At 50.3% G+C, this 21920-nt stretch overlaps 1 protein-coding gene and 1 pseudogene across 1 annotated transcript; one reads left to right on the forward strand and one right to left on the reverse strand.

The window, feature by feature from the left end:
• Window positions 1-21920, reverse strand: part of LOC137308627 (zinc finger protein 585A-like) — a 60352-nt pseudogene that overhangs the window by 33081 nt on the left and 5351 nt on the right.
• LOC137308594 (zinc finger protein 239-like) lies at window positions 110-12046 on the forward strand. Its single transcript, XM_067977212.1, has 3 exons — window positions 110-191; window positions 1784-2287; window positions 2372-12046. The coding sequence occupies exons 2-3, from the start codon at window positions 2063-2065 to the stop codon at window positions 2735-2737; spliced, it is 591 nt and encodes a 196-aa protein (XP_067833313.1). The 5' UTR covers window positions 110-191; window positions 1784-2062; the 3' UTR covers window positions 2738-12046.

Consider the following 21920-nt stretch of genomic DNA (forward strand, 5'->3'; position numbering starts at 1 on the left):
GTAATGGCGGCGGGGGGCCCCCACAATCCCCCGCGCCCCAGAAACCCCTCTATCTCTTCCCTCTGCTCAGACTGCGCATGCTCCCCCAGGCCACGCCCTGCATTCTGGGAGCAGCCTCGGGCCTGTCGTTTTGTCGCTCAGTCGGACTCGGTGGAAACGGGAGAAGAAAACCGGGAATAAAAAGGCGGCGGGTCGGACCGGGGGGCGGGGCGGGGGGACGGGAGCCGCCGGACCATCGAGTGCGCGCCTCACCTCCCCGGCGGGCGGGCGGTCGGTCGCGGCCGCCATTAAAATCGATCCGCTCGGTGAGGCTCCGGGACCCGCACCGCGCATGCTCCGCCCGCCAGCCCCGCGCCTGCGCACTGCGCCCCATTCCCCAGAGCTGCCAAAGCAAGAGTTGCATTCGAGCAGCGCCTGTCCCATCCTCAGGGCCCCTCCCCCTCCCCCTCCCCCTCACAGCCCAGCAGCTGCTGGTGAAGTTGCAGCTACTGTTGCAATGCAGCCAGTGCATGAGAACATAATGCACAGCAGGATCCCACAAGCAGCACCGAGCAGGTGATCTGGTTTTTTGAGGTGGTCGGTTGAGGGAGAAACTCTCCTGCTCTCCTTTGCGGTGGTGGCCGCGGGATCTTTTGCGTCCACCCCGAGAGGGGCAGGCAGGGGCTTCGGTTTAACGTCTCATCCGATGGACGGCTCCTCCGACAGCGCGGAGCTCCCTCGGTACCGACCCTCCGACAGTGCGGAGCTCCCTCAGTACTGACCCTCCGACAGCGCGGAGCTCCCTCGGTACCGACCCTCCGACAGTGCGACGCTCCCTCAGTACTGACCCTCCGACAGTGTGACCCTCCCTCAGTACTGACCCTCCGACAGCGCGGAGCTCCCTCAGTCCTGACCCTCCGACAACGCGGCGCTCCCTCAGTCCTGACCCTCCGACAGCGCGGCGCTCCCTCCGTACCGACCCTCCGACAGCGCGGCGCTCCCTCAGTCCTGACCCTCCGACAGCGCGGCGCTCCCTCAGTCCTGACTCTCCGACAGTGTGACGCTCCCTCAGTACTGACCCTCCGACAGTGTGACCCTCCCTCAGTACTGACCCTCCGACAGTGTGACGCTCCCTCAGTACTGACCCTCCGACAGTGTGACCCTCCCTCAGTACTGACCCTCCGACAGTGTGACGCTCCCTCAGTACTGACCCTCCGACAGTGTGACCCTCCCTCAGTACTGACCCTCCGACAGTGTGACGCTCCCTCAGTACTGACCCTCCGACAGTGTGACCCTCCCTCAGTACCGACCCTCCGACAGTGCGACGCTCCCTCAGTACCGACCCTCCGACAGTGCGACCCTCCCTCAGTACCGACCCTCCGACAGTGTGACCCTCCCTCAGTACTGACCCTCCGACAGTGTGACCCTCCCTCAGTACTGCACTGAAGTGTCAGCCGAGATTTTGTGCTTCTGACTCAGGCGAGAGTGATACCCACTGAGCCACAGCTGACATAGGCCATATTCTAGTGTGTGGAGCATTCTGGGTATGATTGCCCGCCATTGTTCGCACCAATTGCTGATATTTCTGAGATGGGGTTTAGAAACGCAAGGTGTAAATGATACCGTGAGCCGAAAGAGGTGCATTTGGAGCGGAGAACCAGTGACACACTGCGTAACCGGGCGCAAACATTCATTCTCAGTCCAGACATCACTGAGAGAAAGGAATAAAATTCATTTTATTTGATTTTAAATGGTTTAATTTACAAATTGAATCATGTTTGTGTCATTGTATTTCCCAACACAGATTCAAGGCTTCATTTTTTTGAATGTGGAAGGAGAAATGTTTGTCTGTTGTGTCTGTGGGAAAAGATTTCAAACATCAGTGTGAGTGGAAAATCAACGAGACACACACACCCGAGTGAGAGTGTTCCAGTGCACTGAGTGTGGAAAGAGCTTCAACCAGTTACACAGCCTGAAAAAACATCGCACCGTTCACAGCGGGGAGAAACCGTCCACGTGTTCTGTGTGTGGACGAGGCTTCAACTGATCGACGAACCTGGAGAGACACAAGGACACCCGGACCATGGAGAAACCGTGGAAATGTGGGGACTGTGGGAAGGGATTCAATTCCCCGTCTGAGGTGGAAACTCATCGACGCAGTCACACCGGGGAGAGGCCGTTCACCTGCTCCGTGTGTGGGAAGGGATTCATTCGTTCATCCACCCTGCTGAGACACCAGCGAGTTCACACCGGGGAGAGGCCGTTCACCTGCTCCGTGTGCGGGAAGGGATTCGCTCGGTCGTCCCGCCTGCTGGAACACCAGCATATTCACAGTGGGGAGAGGCCGTTCACCTGCTCCTTGTGTGGGAATGGATTCACTCGTTCATTCCACCTGCTGAGACACCAGCGAGTTCACGCCGGGGAGAGGCCGTTCACCTGCTCCGTGTGCGGGAAGGGATTCACTCAGTCATCCAACTTGCTGACACACCAGCGAGTTCACACCGGGGAGAGGCCGTTCACCTGCTCAGTGTGTGGGGAGGGATTCACTCAGCGCTCGACCCTGCTGACACACCAGCGAGTTCACACCAGGGAAAGGCCGTTCACCTGCTCCGTGTGCGGGAAGGCATTCACTTGTTCATCCAACCTGCTGAAACACCAGCGAGCTCACACCGGGGAGAGGCCGTTCACCTGCTCCGTGTGCGGGAAGGGATTCACTCGGTCGTCCCACCTGCTGAGACACCAGCGAGTTCACCAGTGACTGCAGGCGGTTGGATTCTGCTGTTATTGCTGCTGTTAATCACATCCAGGACTGAACCATGTTCATTCTGGCAGTTGTTAGAATTTACAATGTTAGAATTTGCTTTGTTCTCAATCAAAGTTCATCACATCTCGATCTGTGTTAATATCAGAGGCTCGCAAGAACAACAGAGGCCCGCCAGTCATCACATTATCTATCTGGGATGCCCAGGACATAGACTGTTCCTTTGTATTGCCAGGCAGGAGACATCAAGTTAAATTTTAAGCAATTAAACTATTAACACGGCCATTATGTCGAGGTCTGGAGGAATCTCACTTCAATATATATTCTGGGCATCATGTGAGATGACTGACATTAAAGGGGATGATTTAAGAACAAACAGCAAGGCTTTTGGTTTGTGAAGCTGACAGGACGGTCAGAAGTCCAATCTACAGAAGCCAGGCCGGATCACCTTGGGCCTGCAGGAAACCAGTGTGTTTGAGTTTATTGTCTCACCGTAATAGTTCTTATACTGTTGGTGTCGGTGTAATAAAGTTGCATTCGGACAATACGCTCGATCCTGACCCACGGGGAATCATTTAATTGAGTTTAAGAGGTTTCCTTCCAGGTGCTTTGTTTCTGCTGACTGGCGGGTCTCACGACTTTGCTTGCGGTGAGGTGACGCTCTTTGAGGGTTGGAGTGAACATTTCCACGGAAATAATTGGCAAAGTGAGAGACGGTGAGATCCGTGTTTTTACTGGTTCCTGGATAGTAAATAGTGTTTCTCCTTTGAAGGGTTCTCAAAATTCCCACATTTTTCATATCACCAACGAGGATATGACTTTTGGACCTTTATGGCAGAGGACCCGACTGCTGGGTTAAATATGGATCCTTGCAGACAGGAGATTCGGCCCATGAGACTGGACATGCCCGGGCTTGTTGGGACAGTGTGGATTGTTCCTGAAAACCAGACAATGAGAGGAGACAGAATCCGCATTCTTCCCTTTCAAACAATCAACCCAGAGAAAGACTTCAGCTTGCAAGAAAATAAAGCCCATCAAAACCTTCCATAAATTATCGCTCAGCAATCAATGCAATTATGCAAACCCATCAATACAATGGCTTTCAGTTCAAGCCTAGTTCTGGGGACAGGAAACCAACAATCACCGGAAGAAGCCCACCATCATCAGACAAAGAACTAACCTTGTTTTGGAATCAGATAAGAAATTCGAAAAACAGTATAACTGGGCGACCAGTTACGAAGCACAGGAAATTGGTTTTGGAGCAGGTTCTCAGCAGTTCAACTTTAAACAGCAGTTTTGGAGCAGCAACAAGGCAACCGCAGCCCTACACGAAGATCGCCCACCCACAACTGCGCCTTACCGCACCAACAGACTCGATCCAACTGAAGAACCTTTGCAGATTCCACAGACCCAGGACCACGTGGGGACGGCAGGGCCCAGAGGACACAAAGAGCGTACCCCAAAACTGCAACCGGCTTACCTGGCTGGATTTCGAACTGTCAACGATCCCTGGTTTGGTGAGCATGATCCCTGACCTCTCCTAGTTCAATTGAGTTCGGTTTTGGGGGTGGGACAAGGGTAAGGGGATTAGTAGGGTGATTTTCCCTCGTTATGCCGTGTGTTCCCCATTCTTAACTAAGTGTACTTTGTATCTCAGTGTTATCCTAATGTTATAAGTTCATTTGTGACTTCAATAAACCCAGTTTCTTTTCTTGTACCAAAACCAGTATTTTTTGTCACAACCCCCAAATAAGTCCAAGGTCTCGAACCCAGGGAGTGAGAGCGATTCGGACCGCTCAGTGGTCAGAGGTGAAGCTGACACACACCACCACCCCCTACAAAATGGCGACCCAGAAGGGACCTTGGCAAAAGGGATGTGACACAGTGGACACTGATTTGGAAGAGAGAACTGTAATGGAAGAGAGGATCTCAGATTATGTGTTCAGTAAGGTGAATATGGAAAAAAAATGGGTCACTGATCTGTTAAAAGCTGGGCGCCCGGTAGATGCTGCAGCGAAATGGACAGAAGGGAAGGATCATAAGAAATCCATAGAAAAGGCAGTCTGGCTGATGTGCTTCAAGAAACAGATCCAGCTTTTGGACAGGCTCGTTGAAGCACAGGCAGCTGAGATTCGGCAGTCAGCCCTTGAAGTCCAAACAAAGGCCCGAGCAGGGGAGAAGTTACTGTTAGCATTGCAGACTCTGAACCAGGAAAGGGTGCAGTTAGTGGGGGAGCATAAGACCCAACAGGGATATTTACAGTGTCAGGTCACCGAGGCCAAGAACAACGAGCTGAGGTTGCGGGAAAAGAATGCCCGCCTGGCAAGTCAAGTAAGAGAGCAGGAGGAGAAAGTAAAAGGCTGACAGGCAGCCTATAAAATAGTGAGCACACAGGGGTCTGAGGATGCAGACCATGGCCCCTGCCAGAAGCAGATAGAGAGTCTGAACCTTGCTCTAAGGACGGCAAAAGGCATGGTATACCTCATCAGCCCGAGTGCAGCCCAGGTCGACTTCACAGGGAACCTGGGGAGAATGGTTCAGACACCACAGGTAGTGCCAAGGGACGACCCGGTTGAGGAGCAGGAGGGCCCACGACCACCACCCGTAGCGCCAAGCTTTAGCGAAATCTGGCAGGAGAGGGGGGTGGAATTCGGGGCAGAAGCTGAGGAGGAAAACCCCCAACAAGAGAGGCTGGGACCGGGGCCGATGTGCCCGGCCCGGCAGCAAAGGTTCGGCCCGCCCGCTGATAACGGGGATGAGGGACCCCTCCAAAACCAGTTCGTAGTTCCCCACGGCACCCAACAGCTTCGGGCCATGGTAAGCCATTTAACTAAACTTGCTGCAAATGGGGACCCCTCGGTCCACTTCAGGGAAGTGGAACAAGCAGCAAGCATCAACGAGTGCAATGATGCTGAACAGGCCAAAATGCTGCTATTCTCCCTGGAGAGTAAACTCTTCCAGTCCCTCTCTGACCAATGTAAGATGGGACAGTGTGATTATGGGGAGCTCAAGGAGGAAGTTCTTGAGGCCATGTGGATGAATGAGGGAAGTCCTTTCTCCCGGGTGGAAAAAACAGTGCAGCTCATAGGAGAAACCCCGCAGGCTTTTGCAGACAGGTTGTGGCCGGTGTATAGGAGCGCATGCAGTGGGACGCCTAACCGAGCTCACCTGGACCAGGATCAGCGGGCCCACTGGCTCCGTTGCCTGGTGGCAAACAGCTTGCCACAGGTCAGGGCCGCGGCAGGAATGTGGTTTGACCCAAAGAATCCCCTGACTACCGAACTCACAGTGGTCAGACAATTGACCACAGCTCACCGTTATGGTAAAGGAACCGATGCACACCCACCAAAAGGGAAAGTGCATGAAATGAAACCCGGCCAGGGTAGGAAGGAGTGGCATCAGGAAGGGAATAACCCTTCCAGCACAAAGCTCAACTGTTATGGGTGTGGGAAGGATGGACACTGGAGGAAGGAGTGTAAGAATCCTTGGAAAGATAACAAGGGAAAGAATTCCTCAACCCCAGCCCAAAGGGCAGAGACAGGAATCCCTCCCGCCACGGTCGAGTCATTTTTGGACGCCATGAGAACCCTATTGACTGGCCCAGGGAAGGTAGCAGCCACCACCGGCACTCTGACCCCATCAGCCCCATCTAACCCACAACCCTGACTAGAGCCAGCACAGCCTGTTTACCTGTGTTCCCTTACCTACGACTTATGGAAGAGACCCCTCGTTGAGATGGAGGTAGAAGAGGTGAAGGGGACCTATCTGTTGGACACGGGAGCATCATGTACCGTGATCCATTCAGCTAACCCCACCACCTCACCTCTATCTAACGGGGTCCCATACAGTCTGTCAGGATTCACAGGTAAAGAACAGGCTGGCTCATTTTCCATCCCGCTGAACATTCGTTTAGGAACACTCCGCTGTAAGTGGACCTGTGTCCGAATGAAGTGGGAAGTGGAGGGTGGAAAAGGGATCCTGGGAGCCGACTTTATTGTAGGCCACGGGATCCCAGTGGATTTGAGGAATCACTGCCTGTGGGGGGCAAATACAGGAAAGGAAGGCGGAGTAGTCGTCATCCCAGGGAAACAGGGGAAGGGGACCCTGTGCACCATGAAGCCTAAAGAGGGTTATAACCTCGAACTCATGGTCAGCAATAACCCAAGGGAGTTCCAGGCATTTGTGCGAGCCCACCTCGCCACATTTGACACACACAAACACGACTGTGGGAGGGTCAACGGGTTCGAGGTCAGTGTAGATGGGGACCCTATGGCCCGACCACAAAAGCAATATAACTTCCCCAGGGAAGCGGAGCCAGACATGGAAGCAGCCATGTCCTCTTTAGTGCAACAGGGCGTCCTGAGACCGATAGCCACCCACGTGAACTCTCCACTGTGGCCGGTTCGAAAACCGGACAACTCCTGGAGGGCCACAGTGGACTATCGGGTGCTCAACAGTAACATCCCAGCCTGTGCACCCACGGTAGCAGCAGTTGCCGACCTGATAGGAAGTATCCCAGCATCCGCGACCACTTTCACGGTGCTGGATATCTCCAACGGGTTTTGGTCCATCCCTTTAAGGAGAGAGGATCAGTACAAGTTTGCCTTTACCTTTAAAGGGCAACAAGTACACCTGGAACTGTCTGCCTCAGGGCTTCCACAATAGCCCCAGCATTTTCCACCAATGCATGGCAAACAGTTTAAAGGGCTTCAGCCAGCCCAGGCAGCTGGTACAATACGTGGATGACCTGCTCCTATTCACCGATTCGAGAGAGGAGCATGGCCCACTTCTGGCCGAACTGCTGGAACTGCTCGGGCAGGAAGGTTTTAAAGTGAACCCAAAGGAAGCCCAGATTGGCCAGCAGGAGGTGAAATTCCTGGGCCTGACAATACGCGCTGGGGAAAGGGCCATAGATAAAGCTAGAAGGGAAGCAGTACAGGAGTTACCAGTCCCCAACACAGTCATGGGAGTGAGATCGTTTCTCGGGCTAACCGGGTACTGCAGAGACTTCATTGAGGACTATGCGGCCACAGCAGCCCCTCTGCTCCGACTCCTGCATAAGGGAGTGGAGTGGGTTTGGGATGAGGGTTGCCAGGCAGCATTTGTCAGGCTCAAGAAAGATCTGCAGACTGCACCAGCTCCAGGGGCCATAGATGGAGGGAAAGAGTTCTTCCTGGAGGTAGCAGCCAGCGGGGACAGCCTGAGTGCTGTGCTGCTCCAAGAGCGGCATGGCAAGCTGAGACCGGTGGTCTACTCCTCCAGGATACTCACAGATGTGGAGAAGAGCTACTCCAATTGTGAAAGGCACCTCTTGGCCACATATTGGGCTGTGAAAAGATCGCTGATCTTCACAGGCACCTCTCCCATCACCCTCCTCACCCATCACACGCCCACCCAGATGCTCCTGGACGGGAGAATCAAGGATGGGACAGTGAGCAGTGCCCGCATTGCTCGCTGGACCCTGCTTCTCTCACAGATGGACCTGAAAGTAAAAGGGCTCTGCGAGCCAAAGCTCGCAGCTAACCTGGTATATCCTGGAACAGCCCACCGGTGTTCCATAGAAGGGGTTTGGGAAGTAAACATAGGTTTACGGGCCGGGATACACCCCACAGGCCGTGAAATCTATGTGGATGGCTCCAGCACAGTATCTGCTGGTGAGCGACTCACGGGGTGTGGAGTTTATGACCCAGCGGCAAACCTTGCCCTGGCAATTAAGCTCCCCAGCACCATGAGCGCCCAGCAGGCTGAACTGTCCGCAGCAGTGTACGTGGTTACACACCCCGAGATCTTCCCCACCCCATACACGATTTGCTCGGACAGCATGTTCACATGCAATTCGTGTACGGAGTACCTGGCCATCTGGTCCCGCCGCGGATACACCTCCGCTGACGGGAGACCCCTCACAGTGAAGCCCTTGCTGGAGAAAATCTTAGCAGCAGTGGGGGAGGAAGGGGAGGTTTTCATCCATAAGGTGAAAGCCCATTCCTCCGCAGAACCCCGGAGTGAGGGCCGAGCCAGGCCGATGTGCTAGCTCAGGAGTGTGCCCGCACAGGCACTTTCTGGGACCCATTTGGGTCCCGTCCTATCGCAGCAGTCACTGGTAGGAATGGGACACAGGGGAGTGCAGGGGTAGCTTTAACCCCGGACCTTAAGACGGTCCAAACCCAAGACCCCGTCCTCAAGGCAGTCCTCAGTGCAGTGGCAGAAGGGAAAAGGGTAGAGGGCCCTTCCAGCACAGCAGCCCTCTCTGTAAAGGAGGGCATGCTGTTTAAGGGAGAGCAATGGGTCGTACCGCAGAAGCACAGGAGGGAATTCCTTCAACTGGCCCATGAGGGTCCAGGAGCGGGGCATCCCGGGCCTGAGACCACCTGGCAGCGGGTGGAACAGGCAGGATGGTGGCCAGGACTCAGGGAAGATGTCCGCGAGTTCTGTGCCAGCTGTCTGGTGTGTGCTGCTAACAACCCTGACCCCCACAAAAGGAAAGTACCTATGGGACACATCAGGAGGGAAGAGGGACCATGGCAGTCGATCCAGGTCGACTACATCGGGCCCCTACCCACCGCCCAGGGAGGCTATAAGTACTGCCTAGTCCTGGTGGATGTGTTCACAAAGTGGGTAGAAGCCTTCCCCTGTCGAACAGCCACGGCTATGAGTACAGCCAGGATCCTGGTCAGGGAGGTGTTCTCACGATGGGGGCTACCACAGTATGTGGAGTCCGACCAAGGGAGCCACTTTACCGGACAGGTCATGCAGGATACCCTTATGGTACTTGGCATAGAGGGGAAATGGCACGTTGCACACAACCCACAGTCCTCAGGGATTGTAGAGAGGATGAACAGAACCTTGAAAGAAAGGCTGAGGAAAGAGACGGTAGACTCACCTCGAAAGTGGGTAGAAGTCTCACCGTTGGTCCTAATGGGGATCCGAGCCAGCCAGTCAAAAAGCACGGGGTATTCCCCACACGAGCTCATGACTGGTAGGGTTATGCGGACCCCCACCCATGTGCTAGCCCCGGTGCTCACGGAGGGTCAGCTCAGAGAGGTGAACCGGGACAGCTTCGTCAGGAATCTGTTTGAACACCTTAAACAGGTTTACTGTCAGGCTGCTCGCAACATGGGAAAACAGCATCGGAGTAACCGACTGCTGCTAGAACCCCGTACGCACCACGAGTGGGAGATTGGGGATCAGGTTATGGTTAGGAATTTTGCTCGGGTCGGCAGTCTAGAACCATTATACATGGGGCCCTACAGCATTGTAGATAAGGCAAGCCCCATGGGATACGCCATAAAGCTGCCGAGGCGCACCAAATGGTTCCACATTAACCAATGTAAGTTGTTTAAATCCGAGAGAAGGGAACAGCCAGTTGGGGCAAGGTCTGAGGATAAAAATCCTCAGCCTGCAGCAGGAGCAAACTCCCAGACTGCACAAGCGGGTGCAGTGGCTTGTTTTAAGGGAAGGGCCATCCCACCCACCGTTTGGGACACTCCCCCGCTCATCTGGGACTCAGACGAGGTGGGACCTGAGGGCAGAGAGTTACCTGCCCCTGACATAGGTTTAGAAGAGGTGCAGCCTGAGGATAGAAATCCCCAGCCAGCGGCAGTGGAGATTCCACAGACCGCACAAGAGGGGACAGTGGCTCGAGTTAAAGACTCACCAGCCAGAAAACCCCCACCAGCCAGCGTCCCGAGAAGGCCCCCACGAACGCCACGGCCAAAGAAACCGTGGTCACCGGCTCCCCAGTTTAAAAGGGCAGCCCCTCAAGTCAGGGATCGATCTGAGGACAGAGGTCCCCAGCCAGCAGCCGCAGGCTGCGAGGGACCAAAGGTACAGGACAGGGCGGCCACACCGAAGGGAGTAGTGCACTGTAGCCCGAACAGGGATTAGCCTGGCCGCCCGGGGACGGGCGGCGGATGTACATAGCTTCTGTCATTTAATTTTGAGATTGTTAAGTTTGGGTGTTTTAGTTAAATTTTATATCAGGTGGTTGGTAGTTTAAGTATTATTGTTTACCGTGTATTATTTTTCTATGTATGTACCGTATTTTCCAAGTGGTGCAGGGGTGTTGGACCCCCTCCGTGCTTGGATATGAATGTAACTGAATTCTTACCTGTGTCTGCATCTGAACACTGCACCTGAAGGGGAATGTATGTTTTGGGTCTTAGATAGGTAAACTACAGGGGAAGGTTGGCTCTCGAGGATCGAGAATTTTGCTCACCTTTTACCAGTATGATATTTGAAGCAAGGTTAAAGTATCACAGGGGGGAGTGTAAGATTCTCAAAATTCACAGATCCCCCAAAAAACTCAGAGAAAAACCCTAAAGAAATTCACCTTTTCCCTGAGTGTGGAAAACTTTGGCCCCTGACTAAAATCCTAAGATGGAAGGATAGGTGAGAGGTCACCAGACGAATCCACAACCCACACGTGGAAGGTGGGAGAATTACTGCTTCAGACATGTCTCTGTTTTAATGCAAAACGGACAGCAGGGGGTCGACAATCACTCCCATTGAAAGAGGCAACTTTTCCAGACTTGGTGGGGCCATGCTTTTGTTTTAAAGCAAAACCATCAACACCTCGGACGTTGGATACAAAAGGAAGCCTTATGTGACCAGCTCTAAATCAGAATTAAAACAATGACCCATTGGGAGAAGCAATTTGCAATCTGATTGGGACCATCAAAAACCATCAAAGGACTTTGTAAGAACTGTTTTAAACAGACCATTGTAAGAGAGACATCACAAGGCGAAAGCTCTCTCTCTCTCTCTCTCTCTGTCTTGCTGGCTCTGGTGGGCTGCTTGTTTTGGTTCTGCCTGCTCTGAAAGGAAAGCAGTTTCCAGCAGACAACAAGGAAAGCAGTTGGACAGGGAAGGTCAGTAGCTCTAGAAGCAGGCCGACACACAAGAAGAAACCAGAGCAACAGTCCCAGTGACCGTCAGACACCTGGCGGCAACAAGGGCCTTACGAAACAACCAACCGAATATTACCACCAACCAACCGGGTAATATTGAGCCACCGCGACCAAAGAAAACCAACTCGGGAGAAAACCGAAGATCCGCAAAGTTTCCACTCGACAATCTATTTCTGACTTACCTCTGGGTGAATTACTGTCAAGGTTTCGTTTGGTGAGCATTATCTCTGGCCCTTTAGAGTCCAACCTAGCTCGTACAGTGGGATTGGGAGGGGTGAGGTATCCTTCCGACTGTAATTTCCCTCGCGTGTACTGAAGTGTTCCCCATTTTATTAGAGCGTTAAGATTGTTGTGTTGTATTTCCTCTCTTGAATAAAGGTCAAAGTTTCTTGCACCAAAACCAGTTGTCTGCTGCACTTTGTCACAACCCCCAAATAAGTCCAAGGTCTGGAACCCAGGGAGTGGGAGCGATTCAGAAGTCAGAGGTGAAGCTGACACACACCACCACCCCCTACATAACGTACAGGGTGGATAAAGGGGAACCAGTGGACGTAGTGTATTTAGACTTCCAGAAGGCATTCGACCAGGTGCCACATAAAAGATTATTGCTCAAGATCAAGAATCACTGGATTGGGGGTAATATTCTGCAATGGGTGGAGGATTGGTTATCGAACAGGAAGCAGAGAGTTGGGATAAATGGTTCATTCTCGGACTGGCAACCAGTAGCCAGTGGTGTTCCGCAGGGGTCGGTGCTGGGTCCCCAACTCTTTACAATCTGTATTAACGATTTGGAGGAGGGGGCCGAGTGCAACATATCAAAGTTTGCAGATGATACAAAGGTGGGAGGGAAAGTAGAGAGTGAGGAGGACATAAAAAACCGACAAGGGGACATTGACAGGCTGGGTGAGTGAGCGGAGATTTGGCAGATGCAATACAATATTGGAAAATGTGAGGTTATGCACTTTGGCAGGAAAAATCAGAGAGCAAGTTATTATCTTAATTGCAAGAAGCTGGAAAGTACTGCAGTACAAAGGGATCTGGGGGTCCTAGTGTAAGAAAATCAAAAAGTTAGTATGCAGGTGCAGCAGGTGATCAAGAAGGCCAACGGAATGTTGGCTTTTATTGCTAGGGGGATAGAATATAAAAACAAGGAGGTATTGCTGCAGTTATATGAGGTATCGGTGAGACCGCACCTGGAATACTGCATACAGTTTTGGTGTCCATACTTAAGAAAAGACATACTTGCTCTCGAGGCAGTGCAAAGAAGGTTCACTCGGTTAATCCCGGGGATGAGGGGGTGGACATATGAGGAGAGGTTGAGTGGATTGGGACTCGACTCATTGGAGTTCAGAAGAATGAGAGGCGATCTTATTGAAACATATAAGATTGTGAAGGGGCTTGATCGGGTGGATGCGGTAAGGATGTTCCCAAGGATGGGTGAAACTAGAACTCGGGGGCATAATCTTAGAATAAGGGGCTGCTCTTTCAAAACTGAGATGAGGAGAAACTTCTTCACTCAGAGGGTGGTAGGTCTGTGGAATTTGCTGCCCCAGGAAGCTGTGGAAGCTACATCATTAAATAAATTTAAAACAGAAATAGACAGTTTCCTCGAAGTAAAGGGAATTAGGGGTTACGGGGAGCGGGCAGAAAATTGGACATGAATTTAGATTGAGGTGAGGATCAGATCAGCCATGATCTTATTGAATGGTGGAGCAGGCTCGAGGGGCCGATTGGCCGACTCCTGCTCCTATTTCTTATGTTCTTATGCAGTATTGGTTTTACTGGCTGCCTTACTTTGTTCGTGTCTTGATTCGGCTTCCTTTTTCCAATCTGAGAATGCCGCCCACTTAACTCCTTTGTCACCTCTCTTTCTCGGGTCTCTGTCCTCCAAACATTCCTCTAAACACTTAATTCTGTCCATATTAAATGGACCGTCTTCGGGAAAGGGATATTTCCTCGTCTTGGTCCATTTTGACCAAACCATCAACTCGTCAGTTGTTTCTTTCCCAAAGTTTCTGTCCATGTGAGCAGCAGGTGTTCCCTTTGGAGGGATTTTGCTGGTGCTGGCGCCCATGGCTTATAGTTTATACAATCCTTCACACTGTAATTACACAACAATCAAGGCCGATCTTAACTATCGCAATTCTATACTTGATAATTCAGCTGATCGGACAAGACGTCATGTGTTCTCTACACCTACTTTAGGGTCCTGGCCTTCACGTGGGGTTAAAACCCTCTTAATAACCAGCTCAGGCTCGGTGCGTGAGAGAAACGTCTGCAATTGGTTGGATCAGCTGACTTACACAAGATTCCTGTATACTTTAACTCTACGCGACATTGACACCAGTCTGCGTTTGTCGGCACTACAGACTTGTTCAAATTACAATTTCACTCAGTTCCGAATATTAATTTACTCTAAAAGTCTGTAACTTTGTTCCCTTTTCTCTGGCGCCTCTCCAGTCGTGCCCGTCTGTTGGCTCGATACAGCAGCCTCAACGTCACTCGAGTTACTTTACCGGTTTCACAGATCTACTCCGTTATTTTTCTCTCTCAGCCCATTACTACAACACCGCAGCTGACAATATCGAGCAATCTGACAAGGTCCTTTTCTTTTCTCCTTATCGATACGAAACACATTTCCAATGATCGCCTTTCGATTCCTAAAGGCAAACAGAAGAATTAGTCACGTCAGTTAATGCATACACTTACTAATCGCAGTGCGACCGCGGCTTGCACAGAACACCGAGTTGCAATAACAACCTGTGTCCGTACTTACCGGGGATCACAAGCGATCTCAGTGGGACCTCCGAGAAACTGTCGAAACTTAATATTACTTATCAATATACAATGTATTAACACCCAAACAAGTAGTACAAAGAGAAACTTTATTGAACCCCGACTTGTATACAAGTGGAAGAGCACCTCAAGACAGTGGTTGAGGGGACAACTTCGCCGAGTTAAAGAAACAGCTGCCGTTTATACAATTTGGTGAACAACGCCCACCTGTTACAGAATATGGGCGTACACGGACACTCTCCATTGGATCAGGTAGTTGGTCAATCAAATAGTGAGCCCGCCCTCGAGCATCCAGAGCCAGCTTGTTACCTTCCACGTAGGCATGAGAAAGTATCAGTCATCTGCTTTCTTCCCACATTCCTGTCTCTCATTATCAGTGGGATGTAGTTCGTCTCAAGGCCATATGGCCATTTATTCCTGAAGCTAGCTACATCCCTCATCTCGGGGGAGGACAGGCTGTATAGTCTGTGCTGGGCGACTTGCTCTTTCTAAATTAATTATCAACATGAGAAACTCAAAATTACACAATTGTGCTTCTATGTGTACTTGTCTATGATGTGAGTGAAGTGAATTAATAGAGAGTTAATATGGTCAAGTATCCCTTCATGCACTTCCACACTATGAAGGCCTGGGTTCGGGTTTAGATGCACAGGGGCCAGAGGTGACCAAAAGTAGGGTCGCCGACAGGTCAGATGTGGGGGGGGGGGGGGGGGGGGGAGGAGCCAGAGCCGCGGGAATCGGGAAGTTGCAGGGGGGACATTGGCCCCCCCCCCCCTTTATCCTGGGGCTGCTTTTGCACCTCCAGTAATATTTTGTTTTAAACCATCTTCTGTTTCATTGATAAACCCTTGAGGTTCCTGGAGGAAGCTGGAACTTGTGGTTCTGGACCGACATTTTAACCTTTGGCAGTAAAATGCTGGGGGTTTTGATTGTTCGATTCAGGCATTAGAGGGACAGCGGGGCCCTTTAAGATAATTGACAAAGGAGCCAGAGGGGGGAGAGGAGGAGGATTTTTTTTACGCAGCGAGTTGTGATGATCTGGAACGCGCTGCCTGAAAGGGCGGTGGGAGCAGATTCAAACATCTTACATTAAATATTACAAATATACAAAAACATCACAGGTGTTAACAGTCGTGCTTCCAAACAAAACCATTTGCAAGGCAACGGGGAAAGAGCAGGGCAGTGGGATTAATTGGATCGTTCTTTCAAAGAGCCGGCACAGGCACGATGGGCCGAATGGCCTCCGATTCTATGAGGTTCCTGTTTTTGTGTGGGTTACGCTTAAAGGGACAGGCACAGTTTCAGCCCCTTCAGTACACGTGTATTTAAAGGGACAGGTAGTTAAAGGGACAGGTTCCCCTTCAGTTGCGGGTGACGTATTGAGGAAAGCAGTGCCCCCTCCTCTTCATCTTGAGTTAAACACTTAAATCTCCCCTTAACTTTCCCTGCTCTCAAGACAACAACCCCAGCTTCTCCAGTCTCTCCACATAACTGAAGTCCCTCATCCCTGGCACCATTCTAGTAAATCACCTCGCCAAGGCCGTGACATCTTTCCTAAAGTCTGGCTCCCATATATTGGGTTCATTTCTGGAGGGAGAGAATTGAAAAGCAGAGAAGTTATGTTAAACTTGTATAGAACCTTGGTTAGACCACACTTGGAGTACGGGGCACAGTTCTGGTCTCCATATTACAAAAAGGATATAGAGGCTCTGGAGAAGGTGCAAAAAAGATTCACAAGGATGACACCAGAACTGAGAGGTTATACCTATCAGGAAAGATTGAACAGGCTGGGGCTCTTTTCTCCTGAAAAGAGACCTGATCGAGGTCTTTAAAATTATGAAGGGATTCGAAAGGGGAGACGGAGAGAAGATGTTTCCACTTGTTAAGGGGAAGCTCGATAAACACATGAGGGAGAAAGGAATAGAAAGATATGCTGATAGGGTGAGATGAAGGGAGGAGGCTCGTGTGGAGCATAAACACCGGCATGGACCAGGTGGGCCGAATGGCCTGTTTCTGTGCTGTACATTCCATGTAATATGTAACAGGAACAAATTCATTTATTTTCCATCTGCCTGTCGTGGGAAGGAGAAACACTATTAACTATCCAGGAACCAGTAAAAACACAGACCTCACCGTCTCTCACAAACTCCTTTGCCAATTATTTCGGTGGAAATGTTCACTCCAACCCTCAAAGAGCGTCACCTCACCACAAGCAAAGTCGTGAGACCCGCCAGTCAGCAGAAACATAGCACCTGGAAGGAAACCTCTTAAACTCAATTAAATGATTCCCCGTGGGTCAGGATCGAGCGTATTGTCCGAATGCAACTCTATCACACCGACACCAATAGTATAAGAACTATTACGGTGAGACAATAAACTCATACACACTGGTTTCCTGCAGGGCATTACAGAAACATGGCTGCAGGGTGACAACGACTGGGAATTAAATATGCCAGGGTATTTAACAATCAGGAAGGACAGGCAGGAAGGAAGGGGAGGTGGGGTGGCTATGTTAATAAAGGAAGGAATCACTGTAATACAGAGAAATGATTTTGGGACAAAGGATGAGGATAATGAAACAGTTTGGGTAGAGATAAGGAATAATAAGGGGAAAAAACACTAGTGGGCTTAGTATATCGGCCTCCAAATCGTTGCAACTCTGCTGGAAGAAGTATTAATCAGGAAATAGTCGGGCATGTAATAAGAGAACAGCTATAATTATGGGGGATTTTAACTATCATATTAACTGGACAAATCAAATTGGGCAGGGCAGCCTTGAGGAAGAGTTTATTGAGTGTATTAGGGATGGATTTCTTCAGCAGTATGTAACTGATCCGACAAGGGGGCAAGCAACCTTGGACCTGGTCCTGTGTAATGAGCCAGGATTAATTAATAATGTCCTCGTTAAGGATCCCCTTGGAATGAGTGACCATAACATGGTTAAATTCCATATCCAATTAGAGGGTGAGAAGGTTGGTTCTCAAACAAGCGTACTGAGCTTGAATAAAGGAGACTATGATGGTATGAGAGCAGAATTGATTAAAGTGGACTGGGAAAATAGATTAAAGGGTAAGATGGTACATGAGCAGTGGTGTTCATTCAAGGAGTTATTTTACAACTTTCAAAAAAAAAATTCCACTGAGGAAAAAAGGGTGTAAAAGAAATGACAGCCATCCGTGGCCAAGTAAAGAAATTAAGGATAGTATCCGACTAAAAACAAGGACATATAAGGTAGCCAAACTTAGTGGGAGGATAGAAGATTGGGAAGTCTTCAAAAGACAGCAAAAAGATTAAGAGAGGGAAGATAGATTATGAAAATAAATTAGCAAAAAATATAAAAACAGATAGCAAGAGTTTCTACAGTTATATAAAAAGAAAAAGGGTGGCTAAGGCAAACGTAGGTCCTTTAGAGGATGAGACCGGGAAATTAATGGTGGGAAACATGGAGATGGCAAAAATGCTGAACAAATATTTTGTTTGTCTTTGCAGCAGAGGACACTAAGAATATCCTAACACTGGACAAACAGGGGGCGAGGAGCTAAATACGATTATAATCACGAAGGAATTGGTACTCAGTAAAATAATGGGACTCAAGGCGGATAAATCCCCTGGACCTGATGGCTTACATCCTAGGGTCTTGAGGGAAGTGGCAGTAGGGATTGTGGATGCTTTGGTAATAATTTTCCAAAATTCTCTGGACTCAGCAAAGGTCCCGGCAGATTGGAAAACTGCTAATGTAACACCCTTATTTAAAAAGGGTAGTAGGCAGAAGGCTGGAAATTATAGACCAGTTAGCCTAACATCTGTGGTGGGTAAAATTTTGGAGTCTATTATTAAGGAGACAGTAATGGAACATTTAGATAAACATAATTTAATAGGACAAAGTCAGCATGGCTTTATGAAGGAGAAGTCATGTCTGACAAATTTGCTTGAGTTCTTTGAGGACATAACGTACAGGGTGGATAAAGGGGAACCAGTGGACGTAGTGTATTTAGACTTCCAGAAGGCATGCGACAAGGTGCCACATAAAAGATTATTGCTCAAGATAAAGAATCAATGGATTGGGGGTAATATTCTGGCATGGGCGGAGGATTGGTTATCTAACAGGAAGCAGAGAGTTGGGATAAATGGTTCATTCTCGGACTGGCAACCAGTAGCCAGTGGTGTTCCGCAGGGGTCGGTGCTGGGTCCCCAACTCTTTACAATCTATATTAACGATTTGGAGGAGGGGGCCGAGTGCAACATATCAAAGTTTGCAGATGATACAAAGATGGGAGGGAAAGTAGAGAGTGAGGAGGATATAAAAAACCTACAAGGGGATATAGACAGGCTGGGTGAGTGGGCGGAGATTTGGCAGATGCAATACAATAATGGAAAATGTGAGGTTATGCATTTGGCAGGAAAAATCAGAGAGCAAGTTATTATCTTAATGGCAAGAAACTGGAAAGTACTGCAGTACAAAGGGATCTGGGGGTCCTAGTGCAAGAAAATCAAAAAGTTAGTATGTAGGTGCAGCAGGTGATCAAGAAGGCCAACGGAATGTTGGCTTTTATTGCTAGGGGGACAGAATATAAAAACAGGGAGGTATTGCTGCAGTTATATAAGGTATTGGTGAGACCGCACCTGGAATACTGCATACAGTTTTGGTGTCCATACTTAAGAAAAGACATAGTTGCTCTCGAGGCAGTACAAAGAAGGTTCACTCAGTTAATCCCGGGGATAAGGGGGTGGACATATGAGGAGAGGTTGAGGTGATGGGGACTGTACTCATTGGAGTTCAGAAGAATGAGAGGCGATCTTATTGAAACATATAAGATTGTGAAGGGGCTTGATCGGGTGGATGCGGTAAGGATGTTCCCAAGGATGGGTGAAACTGGAACGAGGGGGCATAATCTTAGAATAAGGGGCTGCTCTTTCAAAACTGAGATGAGGAGAAACTTCTTCACTCAAAGGGTGGTAGGTCTGTGGAATTTGCTGCCCCAGGAAGCTGTGGAAGCTACATCATTAAATAAATTTAAAACAGAAATAGACAGTTTCCGAGAAGTAAAGGGAATTAGGGGTTACGGGGAGCGGGCAGGAAATTGGACATGAAGCTGAGTTCGGATCAGTCAAGCTCCAGTGGGTGGCGGAGCAGGCCCAGGGGCTGAGTGGCCGGGTCCTGCTCCGACATCTTGTGTTCTTTAGATTTGAGGTTAGGATCAGATCAGCCATGATCTTATTGAATGGCGGAGCAGGCTCAAGGGGCCGATTGGCCGACTCCTGCTCCTATTTCTTATGTTCTCTTATGTTCTGAAAGGCCCAAGGTGATCCAACCTGGCTTCTGTAGATTGGACTTCTGACCGTCCTGTCAGCTTAACAAACCAAAAGCCTTGCTGTTTGTTCTTAAATCATCCCCTTTAACGTGAGTCATCTCACATGATGCCCAGAATATATATGAAAGTGAGATTCCGCCAGACCTCGACATAATGGCCGTGTTAATAGTTTAATTGCTCAAGGTTTAACTTGATGTCTCCTGCCTGGCAATACAAAGGGACAGTCTATGTCCTGGGCATCCCAGATAGATAATGTGATGACTGGCGGGCCTCTGTTGTTCTTGCGAGCCTCTGATATCAACACATATCGAGATGTGATTAACTTTGATTAAGAACAAAGCAAATTCTAACATTGTAAATTCGAACAACTGCCAGAATGAACATGGTTCAGTCCTGGATGTGATTAACAGCAGCAATAACAGCAGAATCCAACCGCCTGCAGTCACTGGTGAACTCGCTGGTGTGTCAACAGGTTGGACGACCGAGGGAATCCCTTCCCACACACGGAGCAGGTGAACGGCCTCTCCCCGGTGTGAACTCGCTGGTGTGCCAGCAGGGAGGAGCGATGAGCAAATCCCTTCCCACACACGGAGCAGGTGAACGGCCTCTCCCCGGTGTGAACTCGCTGGTGTGCCAGCAGGGTGGAGCGCACAGCGAATCCCTTCGCACACACGGAGCAGGTGAACGGCTTCTCCCCGGTGTGAACTCGCTGGTGTCTCAGCAGGTGGGATGACTGAGTGAATCCCTCCCCACACACGGGGCAGGTGAACGGCCTCTCCCCGGTGTGAACTCGCTGGTGTCTCAGCAGATGGGATGAAGGAGTGAATTCCTCCCCGCACACGGAGCAGGTGGACGGCATCTCCCCGGTGTGAACTCGCTGGTGTCTCAGCAGGGTGGATGAAAGAGTGAATCCCTTCCCACACACGGAGCAGGTGAACGGCCTCTCCCCGGTGTGAAGTCGCTGGTGTGTCAGCAGGGTGGAGCGCAGAGTGAATCTCTCACCACACACGGAGCAGGTGAACGGCCTCTCCCCGGTGTGAACTCGCTGGTGTGCCAGCAGGGTGGAACGCACAGCGAATCCCTTCCCACACACGGAGCAGGTGAACGGCCTCTCCCCGGTGTGAACTCGCTGGTGTGTCAGCAGGTTGGATGAACAAGCGAATCCCTTCGCACACACGGAGCAGGTGAACGGCCTCTCCCCGGTGTGAACTCGCTGGTGTGTCAGCAGGTGGGATGAAAAAGTGAATCCCTTCCCGCACACGGAGCAGGTGAACGGCCTCTCCCCGGTGTGAACTCGATGGTGTCTCAGCAGGGTGGATTTACGAGTGAATCCCTTCCCACACATGGAGCAGGTGAACGGCCTCTCCCCAGTGTGAACTCGCTGGTGTGTCAGCAGGGTGGATGAACGAGTGAATCCCTTCCCGCACACGGAGCAGGTGAATGGCCTCTCCCCGGTGTGACTGCGTCGATGAGTTTCCACCTCAGACGGACAATTGAATCCCTTCCCACAGTCCCCACATTTCCACGGTTTCTCCATGGTCCGGGTGTCCTTGTGTCTCTCCAGGTTGGACGATCAGTTGAAGCCTCGTCCACACACAGAACACGTGGACGGTTTTTCCCCGCTGTGAACGGTGCGATGTTTTTTTCAGGCTGTGTAACTGGTTAAAGCTCTTTCCACACTCAGTGCACTGGAACACTCTCACTCGGGTCTGTGTCTCTCGGTGATTTTCCACTCACACTGATGTTTGAAATCTTTTCCCACAGACACAACAGACAAACATTTCTCCTTCCACATTCAAAAAAATGAAGCCTTGAATCTGTGTTGGGAAATACAATGACACAAACATGATTCAATTTGTAAATTAAACCATTTAAAATCAAATAAAATGAATTTTATTCCTTTCTCTCAGTGATGTCTGGGCTGAGAATGAATGTTTGCGCCCGGTTACGCAGTGTGTCACTGGTTCTCCGCTCCAAATGCACCTCTTTCGGCTCACGGTATCATTTACACCTTGCGTTTCTAAACCCCATCTCAGAAATATCAGCAATTGGTGCTTACAATGGTGGGCAATCATACCCAGAATGCTCCACACACTAGAATATGGCCTATGTCAGCTGTGGCTCAGTGGGTATCACTCTCGCCTGAGTCAGAAGCACAAAATCTCG

This window comes from Heptranchias perlo, unplaced genomic scaffold (genome assembly GCF_035084215.1).
Source record: "Heptranchias perlo isolate sHepPer1 unplaced genomic scaffold, sHepPer1.hap1 HAP1_SCAFFOLD_134, whole genome shotgun sequence".
Classification (NCBI taxonomy): Eukaryota; Metazoa; Chordata; class Chondrichthyes; order Hexanchiformes; family Hexanchidae; genus Heptranchias; species Heptranchias perlo.

Bases quoted from the DNA above. Each gene is read 5' to 3' on its own strand.
- LOC137308594 (XM_067977212.1), top strand. From the start codon at position 2,063: ATGGAGAAACCGTGGAAATGTGGGGACTGTGGGAAGGGATTCAATTCC. The intron at 2,288-2,371 runs CTGCTGGAACAC...CGTTCATTCCAC, and splicing joins GATTCGCTCGGTCGTCCCGC to CTGCTGAGACACCAGCGAGT.